General features: G+C 41.9%; 1 protein-coding gene across 1 annotated transcript in view; it reads right to left on the reverse strand.

The window, feature by feature from the left end:
• Positions 1-16081, reverse strand: part of RAB11FIP2 (RAB11 family interacting protein 2) — a 572123-nt gene that overhangs the window by 205647 nt on the left and 350395 nt on the right. The window contains exon 3 of the mRNA XM_044055970.1: positions 13835-14306. Within this exon, the coding sequence (XP_043911905.1) occupies positions 13835-14306 (472 nt within the window). The remainder of the gene's footprint in view (positions 1-13834; positions 14307-16081) is intronic.

The raw sequence follows: 16081 nt of genomic DNA on the forward strand, positions 1-16081 counted from the left end.
GACCACTGACATGTTGTCCGTCTGAATTGCAATTGTTCCTAGAGGAAGAGAGTCCTGAAAGTACTGCAACGCCAGAAGTACCGCTCTCAACTCCAGAACATTGATATGCAGATATGACTCTTGATCCGTCCATCGGCCTTGGGCAGTCTTTCTCCCGAAAATGCCCCCACCCCCCCCTATCAGGGAAGCATCTGTGGTCACAGTGGCTACTGGAGGGGGGGTGAGCACAAAGGGTCTTCTGATAGTAACATGAAGAGACTTCAACCACCACTGAAAGTCTCTCTTGCAAGATTCTATGATGAGAATCATGTAGTGCATCGGTAGCTTCTGGTAGGACCATTGAGTGAAGAGGAGCCACTGAAGGATTCGCATATGCATCCTTGCGAGTGGTACAGCCAGGACTGCTGCCACCATAAACCCAAGTACCTTCAAGACCTCCGCTGCTGTAGCTTTGTTCTTTGACACCAGTGAGATGACGTGTTGGCGAAGAAGTGAGACTCTTGACTGGAAGACGTAGAGTGGTGGTTGAGGTATCTAACTCTGCTCCTATAAAAACAATATGCTGCGATGGCAATAAGGCCGACTTTTCGAAGTTGATTGTAATGCCTAATTGATGGCAGAGTGTCAGAGTATATTGTGTTGCCCGAGTCAATTGATGCCTGGTGGTAGCAGTGAGGAGCCAATCATCTAGGCATGGAAACACCGGGAATCCTAGACGCCTCAGGTGAGCTGTGACCACTGCCATAAATTTGAACACCCTGGGGGCTGTAGTGAGACCAAAGGGCAGGGCTCGAAACTGGTAATGACTGGCTCCCAGCTGGAAACGCAGGTGACCCCTGGAGCGTCTGTTCATCTTTATGCGATAGTACGCGTCCTTGAGATCTATGGAGCACATCCAATCGCTTTTCCCTAGGAAGGGAAGAATGGACTGAAGCGTAACCGTGACCATTCGGAACTTCTCTTTCTTTACAAATTGGTCGAGTCTGCTGAGGTCCAAGATAGGTCTCCAGTCCCCTGTTTTCTTTGGTACCAAAAAGAATCTTGAGTAAGTTCTGATTCCAACTTGGTCTGCTGGGACTGGTTGGATGACTTTTTTCTAGCAATTTTTGGACCTCTATGATTGCTTGTTCCCTGAGATTGGGTGGAATGTCTGGGATTCTGCTTACAGGAGTAGGTGGGGAAGAGAATGGTATGAAATATCCTCTGGAAATGATGCTTTGTACCCATGTATCTGATGTTATGTTTAGCCAGGCTTCTGGGTACAAAGACAAGTGACCCTCGACTGCCTCCAGAGCCGAACAGCCGGGCCCCCTTTCAGGAGCGCTGGTAGGGCTGATCAGAGAACTGGCCTCTGTCACCCTGTTGCTGTGGACCCCTTTTGCCACGTGGGTGGCATCTTCCGTTATAACCCCCTCCGCTGCCTCTAGAGGGGGGTTTCTCCACATGTGTCTTGAAAGGCTCCCTTGTGCTTTTCGAACCACATTTTCCCTCCCCTAGGGCCCTTGGGGTAGGGCCAAGTAGGGGTAGAAAAACAGACTCCAACGGCAGATAGGGTCTTCCCTTCCTGCTCACACCTGGTTAAAGTTTCCTTTACTTTAGGCCCAAACAGTGATGAGCCATCAAATTGGGTGTTGATAAAGGAAGACTTGAAGGGTTCCGCAAAGGAACAGACATGCATCCAGGCTGGTCTCCGCAGAGCAATGCCTGAACTAGTGGCTTTACTCGAACTGTCAGCTGCATAAGATATGAGACATATGGACGAGTTTACAACCGAGTTTAGGATAGTGAGCTGTGTGTTGACTGTCGGCAACCCCTGCAGCTACTGTAACCCAGGAGTGTATCTCCTAGCTCTTTCAGATCATCTCTTTGCCGTCTCGTAAAATGGGTTAAATAGTTCAGCGATCGCAGAGAAAACGTCGCTGAACTAAACATGCATTTTCCATATCTATCCATGATCCTAGAATCTCTGTTAGGAGGATGGATAGATGCGGATTTTTCAGACACTTCCTTTTTGGTGGCTGCAGCTACCACCATGGCATCAACAGGCACACCTTTGGTCAAAAAGGCTTTGTCCACCAGGGCAGAGATGAACTTATTTGGCTTCCGAGGGACAGGTTCCATGGTCTCCAGTGACTCCCACTCCTTACGAGAGATCAGCTCCATGAGCTCATCGTAAGGCGGAGGCACCCAAGAAGTGGAAGGTTGAGACCCTAAAGCCTTCAAGAGCACTGACTCGTCCTCAGTAGGGGGTTTGGACTGCCAATCGGCCCTCTGACTAAGAATCTCTAATATCTCCGCAAAGGAGATATCCTCAGAGGGGAATGGAGGGGACCCTTCTGACTCATCCAAGTCAGTGCCGGATGTCAAAGACTCCTGTGGGGAGTCTAAGTGCCTCCTCTTGCACAGTCTCTTCCTGGGTACCTCCTCAGTGGGGAGATCTGGGGAGGTATCAGAAGAGCAGGGGATGCCCTGTGGGGCCACTTGAGGCTCGGGGTCTCTATGCTTAGGGGGATCGGTAGACATAGATGCGGACACAGGAACGTGAGGGGAGAAGGAAGCCTGAACTGGTGCAGACGATGTCTTTGGAGACCGGACTCTCCTCATGGCATTAAAAGCACCATGGCTCCAACGAGAAGGGGTAGACAAATCCGGAGGGACCGTGCAATCCTCCCGCACTGAAACCATGGGCTCCAATCCCGAGGTAGGAGCCGAGCTCATCCGAGCTGAAGCCCCGAGAGAAAGAGTCATCACCGACAAATCGGTCCGACTATCCTCCCCGGACCAGACATGTGAGTGTCGGCTCCTAGCGTCCTCGGTCGGCGCCGAGGACGTCCAAGTAGATGGAACAGATAATATCGGTGCGGGTCTCAGTTCCAAAGGTTTGACAAGCAACGGTTCGGGCTCCTTCGGCTCCGAGAGTCCAGTACGGCTCGGAGGAGGAGTAGTCAAATCCAGTTCAATGGTCTTCGGCTCCAACGAAATGGTCGGGGCCGACAATTTAGCAAGCCCTGGTGCCCTTAGAAGCTTCTGCACTAGCCTATCCATGTCCATCTCAGAGATGCTGACCGAAGACTTAGAGGAATGCACCCAAGGTGCTGACTGGAGCAGAGGAGATGAGGGAACCTCAGAGACCGGCTCCAAGACTGGGAGCTGGCTCCGAATCAAAGGGACACTCGGTTCCGAGGACTGTGGAACCGATAACCCTGTACCCTCTGATCTCTTTGCCTTCTTGGATTGTTTAGAATCAGAAGATTTTGAAGATTTAGAAAAAGTGCTGGCACCTTCCTGGCTACCCAATGCCTCAGAAAAAGTATGCGGCAGCAACCCCCTATCTATGAGTTTTCTCCTTCTCTCTAAGAGAACCCTAGATGAAAAAGAGTGGCAAATACTGCAGGAGTCTTGGAGGTGTTTAGCCCCCAGACAGTAAACACATTGGACATGTCCGTCCGTGACGGACATTTTCTGTCCACAATCTGGACATTTCTTAAACCCCGGTTTAGGATGAGACTTTTCTCTCTCATCCAACATTTTATAAGAGACACACCAGAAAATTAACCTGTAAAGGTTAAATTCAGGGCTAACTAAGCCTACACTAAACAATAAAGTAAGAACAAGCAAAAATTGTTAAACTAAATAGGGCTAAGAAAAGGGTCCAACATTAAGAAAAACAAGCCAACACAGGGCACTATCACGACAATCTAACCTACTTTAAACTATAATTATTTTTTACAAGAAACGCACACTAAATATGAATAATCTCTAAAAAAGAGAAGAAAAAAATTTTTTAAAACTTGCGATGAATCAAAATGGTCCAAGCTAACTGGTTCACCGAGATCTCTCTTGCCGCAAACTAGATCTGAGGTAATTCCAGCAGTGCACTGTGGGATAAGGGGCTTGGTCTCGAGCTACTGGCAAACCTTGAGCTTTGCTATCGGCTCCGAACCCATCAGTGAGAATGAACGGCGAGATTTAACAACTTCACATGGAATGTTATGGTAAGTACACAGCTTCTTTATCTGATGTTAACAATTTCATTTTATCCTCAACCTATGGGACAGAGTCCCCAGCTACCTAATTCTCCCAGGGTGGACTCAAGGAAGGATACTCTTGAGCACCACTGAGCCAAATAATGCTCTGCCTGTGGAGACCATATCCAATTTGCAATGAGTAACAAACATATGGGGAGTAGCCCAAGTTGCCACTGTACAAATGTCATCCATGGTGGCTTTAGACTGGAAGACTGATGAAGTAGCCATGGCTTTAGTGGAATGAGCTCATAATGGTTTTGAGAGTAGCCATGGCTTTAGTGGAATGAGCTCATAATGGTTTTGATAAGGGACACTGTATTTTTTATATATACAACAAATTAGACAATCTGTAAGCCGTCTGGCTGGAGTAAGTTTGGGTAAGAGATTTCCCTAATTTCATGTCAGAAAAAGGAAAAATAATTGGTCAGGCTTCCTGAAATTTTCTGTTCTGCATAGGTAAAAATGTAACTGCCTGTGAACATCCAATAAATGTAACATGTACTCACCTTTGTCAGAAAATCTGGGGAAGAAAACCAGCAAATGAATAGACTTGATTTATATTAGCCTCTGAAACCACTTTAGGGAGAAAGGAAATGTTAGTTCATAAAGTGACCTTGTCTTTGTGAAAGATCAAGTAAGACAGCTTTAAAGACAATGCCTGATTCTCTGAAATTCTTCTGGCACAAGTAATGGCTACTAGAAAAATTGTTTTCCAAGAAAGGAACTTGAAGTCACATTTAGCTGCAGGTTCAAAGGGGGGTTGAGTAAGTGGATGCAGTATCAGGCTGAGGTCCCATGGGGGAGAAGGGTCTCTAATTGGGGGCCTGAGAAGGAGGAGTACCTCACAAGAGATTTTGCATCGCCAATGGGAGGCGACAGAAAGACCATCAAATCCTATGGGAAAATTTGATATTGTTGCTAGCTGGACTTTTACCATACAGGAGCTAGCTCCTTCTTTAAAAATTAAAGTCAGAAATTCAAGGATACTATGCAAAAGCAGCTGAAAAGAGCTCAACATTATTTTGGTGGGCCCAATACGCAAATCTTTTTAATTTACTAGAGAATAGTTTACGTGTAGATGGTTTATGTCAAGATAAGAGTATTTGATGGACTGGAGAGGAGAGCAAAGGTTGTCTGGATATTAATGGAACTGAAGAAGCTAGGCAGTCAGCCTGAGGTTCAATATGCCTGGATTCATCATGCCTGTCGGGTGAATCAGGAGGTCTGGAATCAGACCCAGAGTCCACTGTGGGGTAAGTAAGGCCAAAGGAAGGGAATCAAATCTGTCGAGGCCATAAAGGTGCAATGAGGATAATTTTGCTGTTCAACATGGCAGCTTTCTGTAGGAATTTGGAAATTAGTGGAATTGGTGGGTAGGCATAAAGCAGACCAGAGGGCCAACTGTGATGTAGAGCATTCCTCTGGGATTCCCCTTGTGGGGAGATTAGGGCAAAGTAGCTGCAGCATTTGTTGTTTAGGGAAAAGCAAAAAGATTGCAGTAAGGCTGGTCCCACTGGCAAAAAACCACCTCCGCCACAACTCTTGTTGAGAAACTATTGGTAAAGTAGAAGAATGCGATTGCTTATGCTTAAGCTCGTCTACTATCACACTGGACTACTCAGGAATGTACATTGTGATGAGAAAGTGGTTGGATGAGATCGCCCATTGCCACACTGAGTGTTGCTCAAAGCAGGAGGTAATATTTTGTCCCTCCTTGTTTAATGATGTACCAAACTACTGACATGTTGTCCATTTGAAAAGCAATCGTCCCTAAAGGGACAGCTTCTTGAAAAGCCTGCAACTCTAATAGCACTGCTCCCAGCTCTAGGTTGTTAATATGCAAATTGGCCTCTTCAGGGGACCAAGTGCCTTGGAGTGTCTTTCACAGTTAATGCCCCCCCTCCCTAACTGGGAAGTGTCCGTGGTCACTACGGCCTTGGGTTGAGGGAGAATGAATGGGCAGCCTAGGAAGGGTATTCTAACTGGTTACTACAGTTGGCGTTATTAGTTCCTTTATCTTCTAGTACAGACTCTTATCAGAAAAAGATCCATTTAGGTCATGTATTGTGTGCCCTAGTATGTTGATTCAGATATAAATCAAGGATAAGGGAATGTTCATTTCCATGACAGTGACTTGAAAAAGTTCATACTACGTTAAATACATGACCAGGTATTTATGTTGATCAATCTATTTGCTTACTTGTGTTGAAAACTAATGCATATTCAACATGTGACCTGGTCATGTGTTTAATTGTAGAATGTATACAGCTGTTCCTACTTATGTCACTAGCACTTCTGAAGAAGTCCTATGTGTTGACAAAAAAGCTTAAAGAATAAATTAGTTATGGTGGATATCAAGTTATTTTTTTCTGGTTAAAAGGCTACATCCTAAGCCAGGCTTACTTTCTTAAAACTGTTATCAGTGCAGCTGTCTTGGCAAATGCAACTACAGCATCACAGACACATATGATAGCATGCCTGCCTTCTCTGAACAAGACTCCACTTTATAAAGAAATCAAAGAGGCATATAAAATAGACTCCGTCATCCCTTTCATTTGCTTCAGTATTTGTTTGTGATACTGAAAAATGTGGATTAGGCAAATGATAAACCTGACATCCACTATGGCAGAAGTACATATCAACTTTGAAAACTGATTTAACAGTCTACTTTCCTTGTCATTTGGTAGTATATTATTCACTGGGGAAGTCTGGATTCCCTCCCAGCATATCCAGTGTGATAACCGCTGAATCCACAACAGGGCTTTATATAGGAATTTAACCTTTCTTATTACACACAGTAAAATGAATAGGACTTCCTGAAGGCTGGAGTCAGGATGTTCAGATTCAGTTGAAAGGACGTATTCCCAAATACATCTTCAATGCCTGGAACACTAAGGGAATGGTGGTTGGTTTAGCTTCAACACCTAACACCTCCACTTACCTCTTGTAGGATTCAGACATTTCCTTTGAACTCCAATTTAAATTTTCACTCACAATATTTGCAGCCTTACCGAAACAAACAAAGGCCAAGCAAATACATCTGAGATAAGCGAACTCCTGATTCTCTTCCTCTCCAATGTCTGAGCTTGACATTGAAGTTGCTGAAGAGATTCTTTTTTCTCTTAGGATGGGCAGAGATGATCGAAGTAGTACGTTTAACATCTCTTAGGAAAGAGGCAGTCACTTTTCCAGATGGCTAAATGTTCTTCTGCAAGACTCTTACAGCAGGAGTAGGGTGGGGCAGGCATCGGCATCTACTGAAGGGGGAGGAGCTGCATAATGGTTAAGGTGCTTAACTCACAGACAAATTATACAAGTTTGGATTCTCATCTTTAAGGGAAATTAACTAAGCTTAAACTAGCTAACAAGAGTAGCTAGCCTCATACTTACCTATGAACCTACATCAAGCACCCAGATGCCTGTTCCATAGTAGTAAGACCTTCCAAGTCTAGAAATTCAAAACAGCCCTTTGACTTTGAAATAATTAACCCTGGAACTGAGGGCTGTTATACTAAAAATAGAGAAGACAGCTGGTGGGGAGCAGCCTTCACACCTTCAGCATGCATAATGTGCTGGACCAGGAGGGATGTCTGGAGACGAGTATCTAGCTGTGCAGGTGCAAATTCTGGTGAGGTCTGTGGCAAAACCATCATCATTACCCTACTGCTGACACCCAAAAGGGCACCTTCAAATGGATTTTGTGGGCATCCTTCTAAAACATGAGCACTCTTTGCACATGCATACTGAATTATCTTCCACATGACAGAGTAAACATCGAATGTTAATGTTTTTCAGTGAGATCTGCTGCCTGAAGGAACATTTGTTGGTCTTTTTTTTTTTTCTTCAAAGGATATCACATCACCGCCCTCAGCAAACTCCAACAATATACTTAAAATCAGCGTCAAAGCAAAAAAAAACAAACTATGCAGTACAATGACAGAATTAGAAAAAGTCAATCATTTGCGGACTGGAGTTCCGCTGTGGCGACCCCCTAACCGGAAAAAGCCGAAAGACACAACATCCAAAATGGTTATGTATCGCTCTGGAATTTGCTAGGATAAGACCAACAGACTGACTACCAAACACAACAAAATAAAATAAAAGAACTGAAAATTATGAGCTGCTCTCCTCTTTTTACATCATCTCTGGTATGAGGAGACCAGTCTACTCTAGGGATGTACAAAGACCTGGAAGTTAGTCCACATGAGCAGACATTTATCTGTAGCCAGTTTCGCACCCATCATGACTAACTCTGTAACAATAATGTTTATGAGCACAAAGGTTTTTATGGGCTAGGAGCTTTCAGCCTGAGGAATATTGGTTCCTGGATTAAACTAATCATCACAGGAAATGAGGGGAAAGCATGACGGAGTCCATCTGACTAATGGTGTCCTAAGGTAGCTCTGTCATGACACTTCCCTCAAAAGGTGGAAATGAAGCTCTGACACCTGATTTTGGATTGGCAAAGATATTGCAAGCTATAGTGTCCCAGAAGTGAAAGATTCAGACTGCAAATGAATGCATAAGAGATCATTCACGGGGCATCAAGAGACAATGGCAAACTTTTATGTCAGAGAGATGATGTCATCTGAAATATGCATTGCTGCTAAAAGTGGTGGATTTTTCAATGCCTCTCAAAGCAGGGAATAAGAATGTATACTTCCTGGTTTATTGCTGTACCAGGCCACAGTCATGCTGTCCAATTGAAAGGAGACAACTCACCATTGTACAGAATATCCAGAAAGATCACAGATAGAAAAACAGCCCTCATTTCCAAGACAATGATATATGAGGCTCCTAGTGTCCAGGAGTACTACATGGGCTACCCCATGTAGTGCTACCCTCAACCTAGGGCAGAAGCATCTGTGATCAACACAGCCTGAGGAGTACAGAGCTGCTTCACGATTTAAGGCTGCATAGGTCTAGCCATAACTAAAGGCCTTTGAAAATTTGAAATCCATGGAAAAGAGGACGGAATTGTTTAGACTACTGAACCTGAACTATCCAGTGAAAAGACCCTTATGTGGAACCTGGTAAGAAGGAACTTAGGACAAGTCTCTGCTGGAGACGGTCTGTGAATAGAAGCAAACACCTGCTGCAGTGAAACAGAAAGCCTCCACACAGGGGGATGTCTCAGCAGCAATTTACTGAATAAAAGCAAATGAAATGGAAGAAAATGAGACTTAATGAGGCTGACAAGACAACAGCACTATTTCAACAGAGACTCCATCTTGTGGGTCAGATTTTTATGAGACAGGGCAGCAAGGAGCTATTTGCCAGTTAAAAGGTGTTTTGTGTGTGTGTGTGTGTTGCTACATATACTTACATACTCACATGGAGACAGACATCTAGTTCTTAAACAATGAGATGAAAGGGCATATTAATGCAAATCTAAAAATAAGTCATATTATACAGAACAGTACATAAAACAATCATATACATTAGTTTGCTTTTTTGTTTCCATTATACAAACAGTACTTAAGTTATGTTGTATATAGGAAATTTCATGATTATATTACAAAACTTACTATGAAATTATAGCAGTAGTATTTACGTAAACTTTAAAGGTGTAATAAGTAGCTACCTCCTAGTGATGGGCATCAAAAAGCATTCAATACACAAAAGGAATGTAACTGCTCTGATTGCTGATGTATGATGACTACAAATCATACCAAAGGATATTACAATAAATGTAGTTTTTCATGTTACGCTCCACATATATCAACATAAAATTACTTATTCAACCACAGTACAAACAGTACTATTTCTGACCTGGTTACTGATTGTGTAAAAGTACCATCCACATTCAATTTACACAAAGTAACAATTCTGAAAAAAGTTCTATTCTTAACAATGGCAGGTCAAGTTAGTTCAAGAATGACAGTTCAGAAAAACATTGTTTTGTAAATCAAGTCTGAGTTAATTCCCGTTACACCTGCTTCTAACAGTGATCTGAGGCGTTCTGCACTGTTCAGTACAATAATACTCTGAGTGAGAGACCTCTTTCATAGGCTATTGTCCATTTAAAGGCAGGAATCCTCCCTCATAGCTAACTTTTCGTGCTCACATTGATCTGTCAAAGTCATAATCCATTCACCCATTCAAGTCTGCATTTTTTCTTTCCTTGGAAACAAATGAGCTAAGTGAAGTGAATCAAATGAACTGCAATGAAAACAAAGAACAACTCAATCTGAAGAAGTGTGGCAGCAATCTGTAATATCTTTTCTACTAGAAACAGTTTTCATGCCAAACATGCTGTAGAATATTCTGGTCAAACTACTTAACCAAGATGACTAATGAAAAGGAACCTGGTCTACAGACTCAGCAACTTTGTGACCCACTGCATGTATATGTTTGCTTTTCTATTTGCCATTCCTGAATGACTAAATACAGTGCCTGTTAGAATAAACAACTCCATGGCTGCAATCACTCCCAGACATCCAAAGGTTGTCTTAATATGCCTGGTGAAAACACACACAGAAAGGACTCCTCCCAGCTTAGAGAGATCCACAGGATCTAACAGAATCACTAAAGTCCAGGACACCACCAAAGGCTTTTTCATGTGTCAACTGAGAGCTAGTCAACCATGTTAACAGAAAAAAAAATGACAATCTTTCAACAGCATGCCCTACTGATTAGCACCATGGGGAACACAAAGCATAAGAGAAGACATCAAATAACAGCACTCTGAAACTGGTGCCATCTAAAGTGAAAAAAAAAAAAAAAATGGAATTTCAGCTGTTAAACACTGATGCTCCAGAAAATAATCCATAATTTCCAGCAATGACATGCTAGTACTTGAAGCCCAGGCCTTCTCTCTTTAAATAATGAGCAGTCTTTATGGTCATTTTCCAAAGATCTCTGTGGACAGAATTTGAACACTACATGGAGGTCATCCCAGGTCACGGTCTAAAAGCTCTAAGACAACGTTATCTGTGACCAAATCTTGAACCGACTAGCCTTTTGTAATGGTTTGACAATGCACAATAAACTCACAGAACTAACGTGTAGACCTACAAAGTAGCCAGGACAACAACTACTGAGCCAATGGTGGTTGAAATTGATATGGAGGGAGACAACCATGAAAGGAACGTCATGCAACACGTTATATAATTTGGGGTTCTCCTCTTTCTATGAAATGGTGCCTTCTTACTGAAGAATCAGACTGGTCTTGAATAAATAGAAGGAAACTAAGGATGTCAAGCAGATGCTGCATAGTAAAGAGGACAATAGGATAGCTTGAAAGACATGGCCATTGAAAAATGATTGCTTGAAATAGGTCATCTCTCACATACACACACAGACACACAAAAGCCTTTTGTTAAAGCCACAGAATCAGTACAGTCATATTTACAAGTGCACCACAGAAGCTGTGGTAAGAGCTTCTCTGAGATTTACAGTCCGGGAGGTTTGCCAACCTTTCTAATGTCTGATCCATTTGACATGAATGGAACTTAGTCAAATGAAACAAACAGATAAGGATGCCCCAGTGCGACAGAGAAGAATGTTATCTTCAGTCCTGCCTAAAGCTTTGGATTCTATAAGGAGAAAAGGAGCTGTTGTATCTAGAACACATACTAGCCTGAATGGAAGAACAGAAACCAGCACTGTGATGTTTTGAATGGCTCTCATTTCACTCATTTGGGTCTGATAAAGGGTATATGTCCTTACGAGAACCAAGTAAAAAGAGTCTGAATGCTTCCAAGCTACAAAAATAGCATCATTGAGGTCAGCCTCCATTACAGGATTGTCTAAGGCTCTCCATCCTTCATGTGTATATAAGAATTTAGACATTATACTAGCTCCAAGGTGGGTAGGTGGGCCTCCCCTCAGTAAATGTATGAAGCAATAGTTGCTGGGAGTCAAGTTTAAGTACGCTGGTGCCCAAGTCTATGGCACAGAAGAAGCCTGCACAAGGCGTGATACTGGCAATGGCATCAACCTAGGTTTCCTATGGGTGTGCTCCCACTCCAACGAAAACAGATCAACTAGAAGTTAGAAAGCTGGCAAATATCCACCATCTAGTATTGCCATATAAGAAATATTAGCAGGGGATGGCCAGTGGTAGCCTCTTCAACCTTTGCCAGTGAGTTCTGCTGGACTTTCACGGGGTAATGGAGGGGTGGGGAGAAAACTCAGAATGTTACCAACAGTCCGTCCTCAAAAAAAACAATGTCTTCTTGTCAAAAATAGGAGAAAATAAATGTATGCTTACCATCAGGCATACCTCTTTTACAGTAACAGAGAAGACAAGTAGATTATTTAAACCTAAAAAAAACTTTGTACCACTGTTGTATTAGACAAAACTGCACACACAATGCAGAAACCTACATTAAATCATTACTGTGAATATGTCCTGTGAATGAACAGAATTCACTGTGGAAAAGAAGAACCAAAAAGGGTATCCAAAGTTAAACAGCATCTATTCACCCTAGATGCAGCAGTTGCTTTAAACACCATAACACAGAAATGCAACAAGGTGCTGTTTTCAGCTGTAAAGGATTCTCAAATGTGCAAACTTGCGATTTCATTCGGTCATTATCTAATTACCCGCTTGATCCAAATCAAGGTCGCGTGGAGACTATCCTGGGTACTTAAGTAGCTCTGAGCAGAGGAGCTAATCTTGAATGTAGTGACAATCATCATAGGACACACACCCATACTCAGACACGCACTCCTACATGCATTCCCGCGAGTGACCAGTTCTAATGAATGTCAATTCACTTCCTGCACTCCTTTGGGATATAGAAGAAAACCGGAACAAGAGTAAAAAAATGCATGGAGGTACAAGGAGTATAGGCAGACTCTACAGTGAAATCAACCCTGCCAAGAACTTAATCAAAAAACTAATCATACTGAAGCATCATTGCTAACTGCTGCATCACTGTCATACCTTACTTGGTTTGGCATTCTCAAAAACATCAAGCATATGACCAATGTTATGTTGCAAAAAAACAGTATACAGTGCCATTCTACATGCTCCCTAGATAAAATGACAGACAGGCAGATGGCTCTCCATGCAGCCCTAATGCTACATGGCAATTGTACCACAAGGCTTACCTACTGAAATATGTACTCCCTGTAACCAGATTTTGATTTGACTTTTATTTTTGGAAAATGCATCGACTTAAAAATGAAACGGAGATAATTCTTCTTTTTTTCTCTCTAAGAATGCAAGCAATGTAAAATGGAACCACACAGCCATACTTTTCATTGTGAACTCTGTCATTCAGTAACAAGAACGTCACCAATAAAATGTGTTGAATCAGAGATGCACTTTATAGCAATTGGTGTTGATGCAGACAGCTAATCAGCCCTTTTCAAAGTCTGGGTGATGCCACTTGGTGCCCAATGACTCTTCTAAGAATTCACTAATTATCTGAACCATTTCTCTAGAGATCTTGTTAATTATCCAACTCCCTTCTGTAAAGACCTTGTTAATAATATGCCCAGTCATTCTGAACAGGCTGCAGAAATACATTTAAATTAAAATGAATTGTTCTTTAGCGCTTGCCAAATACTGCAAATTGGTATAATTTTACATGCTTTTGTGATATTTATTTTAATGTTGCAGATACTGCTGCATTTAACTTGTACTGATTTAATAAGATGAAACATTTTATATTTTACAACAGCAGTAAGGAAAATAATAACTGTCAAGTTATTTTATAGGAAACCTCACACTGGTTACAGTGCGTGTGCTTTTAGCTCTTAAAATAAGATTCTTGTCATCTCATTAAAGGCATTGCCATTAAAACATTAATTAGAAATTAACATCTCTTTACTAAAGATAAAAAGGAACTTACCCCGACCATGACCGTGCATTTATGTTCCTGTAGTTTGTTGCAAAAGGATTTTTTGAGTCATATACATAACTTTCCTGGTGAGAGTCATTCAGCTGAGTTGGAGATTTTAAATCAGTGTAATTGTCAATTCTTCCATTACTGAGTTTATCAGATTTCTTACCATCCTTTTTGCCTGTTACTCTTTCAAAAAGGCTGGTTTTCTCCTTTTTTTCTTTTTTTGGTTCTTTCTTGATTTCATTTTGTTTAGATGATATGCCTATGCTGCTACTCTCCAGTAAGTCATTTCTGTCCTCAAAAGGATTTTTGTTTCTTGGAAGAGTTGCAAATTTTTGTGGCAACGAACTACTCACATCTGCAAACGGATCATTCTGTCTATCAAAAGCTGAATCACTTCCATTAGAAGTGCTGTCAATCTGATTCATTTTGGCAGTATCCATGCTAAATGATCTTCTATGAGGAGATTTAGCATTTCCTGCAAATTAAGTTTGTAATATTAGTAAAAAAAAAAAAAAATTCAAGGTTTGATATAATTCCATTTCAGTGCAAGACCATTAGTTTAAATGTTGCATATACATGTTTCTCAACTCATATGTGGATCACTTCCTTAAAAAAATGTCAAATTATTGTCAAAAAATAGTAAAAAGGCTTGACAACATTTACTCAGTTACTAATCAGACTTTTTATTTCAAACAAAAATCTGGACTACCCTTCTAGAAATTAAAAACACTTAACAGAATAAGTATGATACTTAGCAAGGAAATGTTGCAGGCATAAATTATTATAACTATAACAACGGATGCCAAAATAATCTAAACTTCTTATATGTACCGGGAGTATTAGGAAACTGATCTAGGACAGTATTCTCCAGAACTAAGAAGGATAATGCAATCTGCTTGTCATAACACAAAAGTACATGTACAGGACAAACATTAATGTTATTATCAATGAATTATGTGTGTCTTTGTAAACAAGTCTCCAACAAATGGTTCTGACACATTAACAGAAAACAGACAGAAAGCAAAGCTCCACTAATAAAATATAGTTGTGTAAGAATTTACCTTAACAGTAGATGCTGGACCTTTCACTGTTACAGAATTCCTTACTAAAGGAATATCCTACTGATGACAGCTGTACATTCAGCCAGCATACCAGAGCCTTGGCACTTCCAGATGCCAAATATTAGACAGATGTACTACGTCCAAGACATAAGGTACAAATAAGTGATGTATGTACACCTAATCCTCAGAACTGAATTGTCCCAGGAGAACAAGAGCAACCTAAGAGAACTGGAAACAGGAAGCATCCAGAAAGGCCTCTAAGGTCCAGCCACAAACCCAACATACTAGTCATACGAAACTCTATCGTGAGACACACAGATGTACCCCTCACCAGGCTAGACAAAGAGAAAGTCATGGTAAGTTGCTTGTCAGGTGCTAGAATCCGCCATATCACGCATGTACTCAAGCCCCTTAACAACAGGTACTGTTATGACACTGTCATAGTCCATGCTGGTGTGAATAAATTGAGACGTACCTCTCTGGACTATATGAAGAGAGACATGACTGAGCTCAGTGAATGCGTGTCCCTGGCATTTATGTCCCTAGCCTTAAGCAGCAGCATCACCCAGAATGATGCCTCAATACAAACAGAAAATGATGGACTTTAACAATTGGCTTCGTTTCTGGTGTCATTCCAAGGGGATCAATTACCTGACAGCCCGGGAAGACATGATTGACAGACCACGATGTTTTGCCAGAGATAGCCTTCATCTGTCTCCCCTGGGCTGCAGGCTTCTGGCAAAGGCTCTTGCCTTCCCCATAGTAACCTTTTTAGGCAAAGTTATGAGCACAAAATTACACACACGAAAAATTCTTCTAAATGAAATGCAAAGGTCATGCTGCTAAACGCTAGGAGTCTTAGCATGAAACTGCACTCATTGCAAGCATTCCTTGCCCTGGTGGATGCTGACATTTGTGCAGTCACTAAAACCTGGTTCAAAGCTGTGGAGAGCACGCCAGTCTTACCAGGTTACACATCCAACTATACTTTCAGACCCCAAACGGAGGGCTACAAAGCCAAAGGAGGTGGAGTTTCAATATTTATCACACATACACACCTCCAGGCTGGTCAAATGGTATGATGCACAGAAGACACTCCAAGTGCAGTTAACTGCTGACAAAACACCTATTCAAATCAGAGTTAGCTACAGACCCCCAACCATAACTTAGGATGTCCACTCCACCTATC

The sequence above is a fragment of the Protopterus annectens genome, chromosome 14.part0 (assembly GCF_019279795.1).
Source record: "Protopterus annectens isolate FY-2018-M chromosome 14.part0, PAN1.0, whole genome shotgun sequence".
Taxonomy (NCBI): domain Eukaryota; kingdom Metazoa; phylum Chordata; order Ceratodontiformes; family Protopteridae; genus Protopterus; species Protopterus annectens.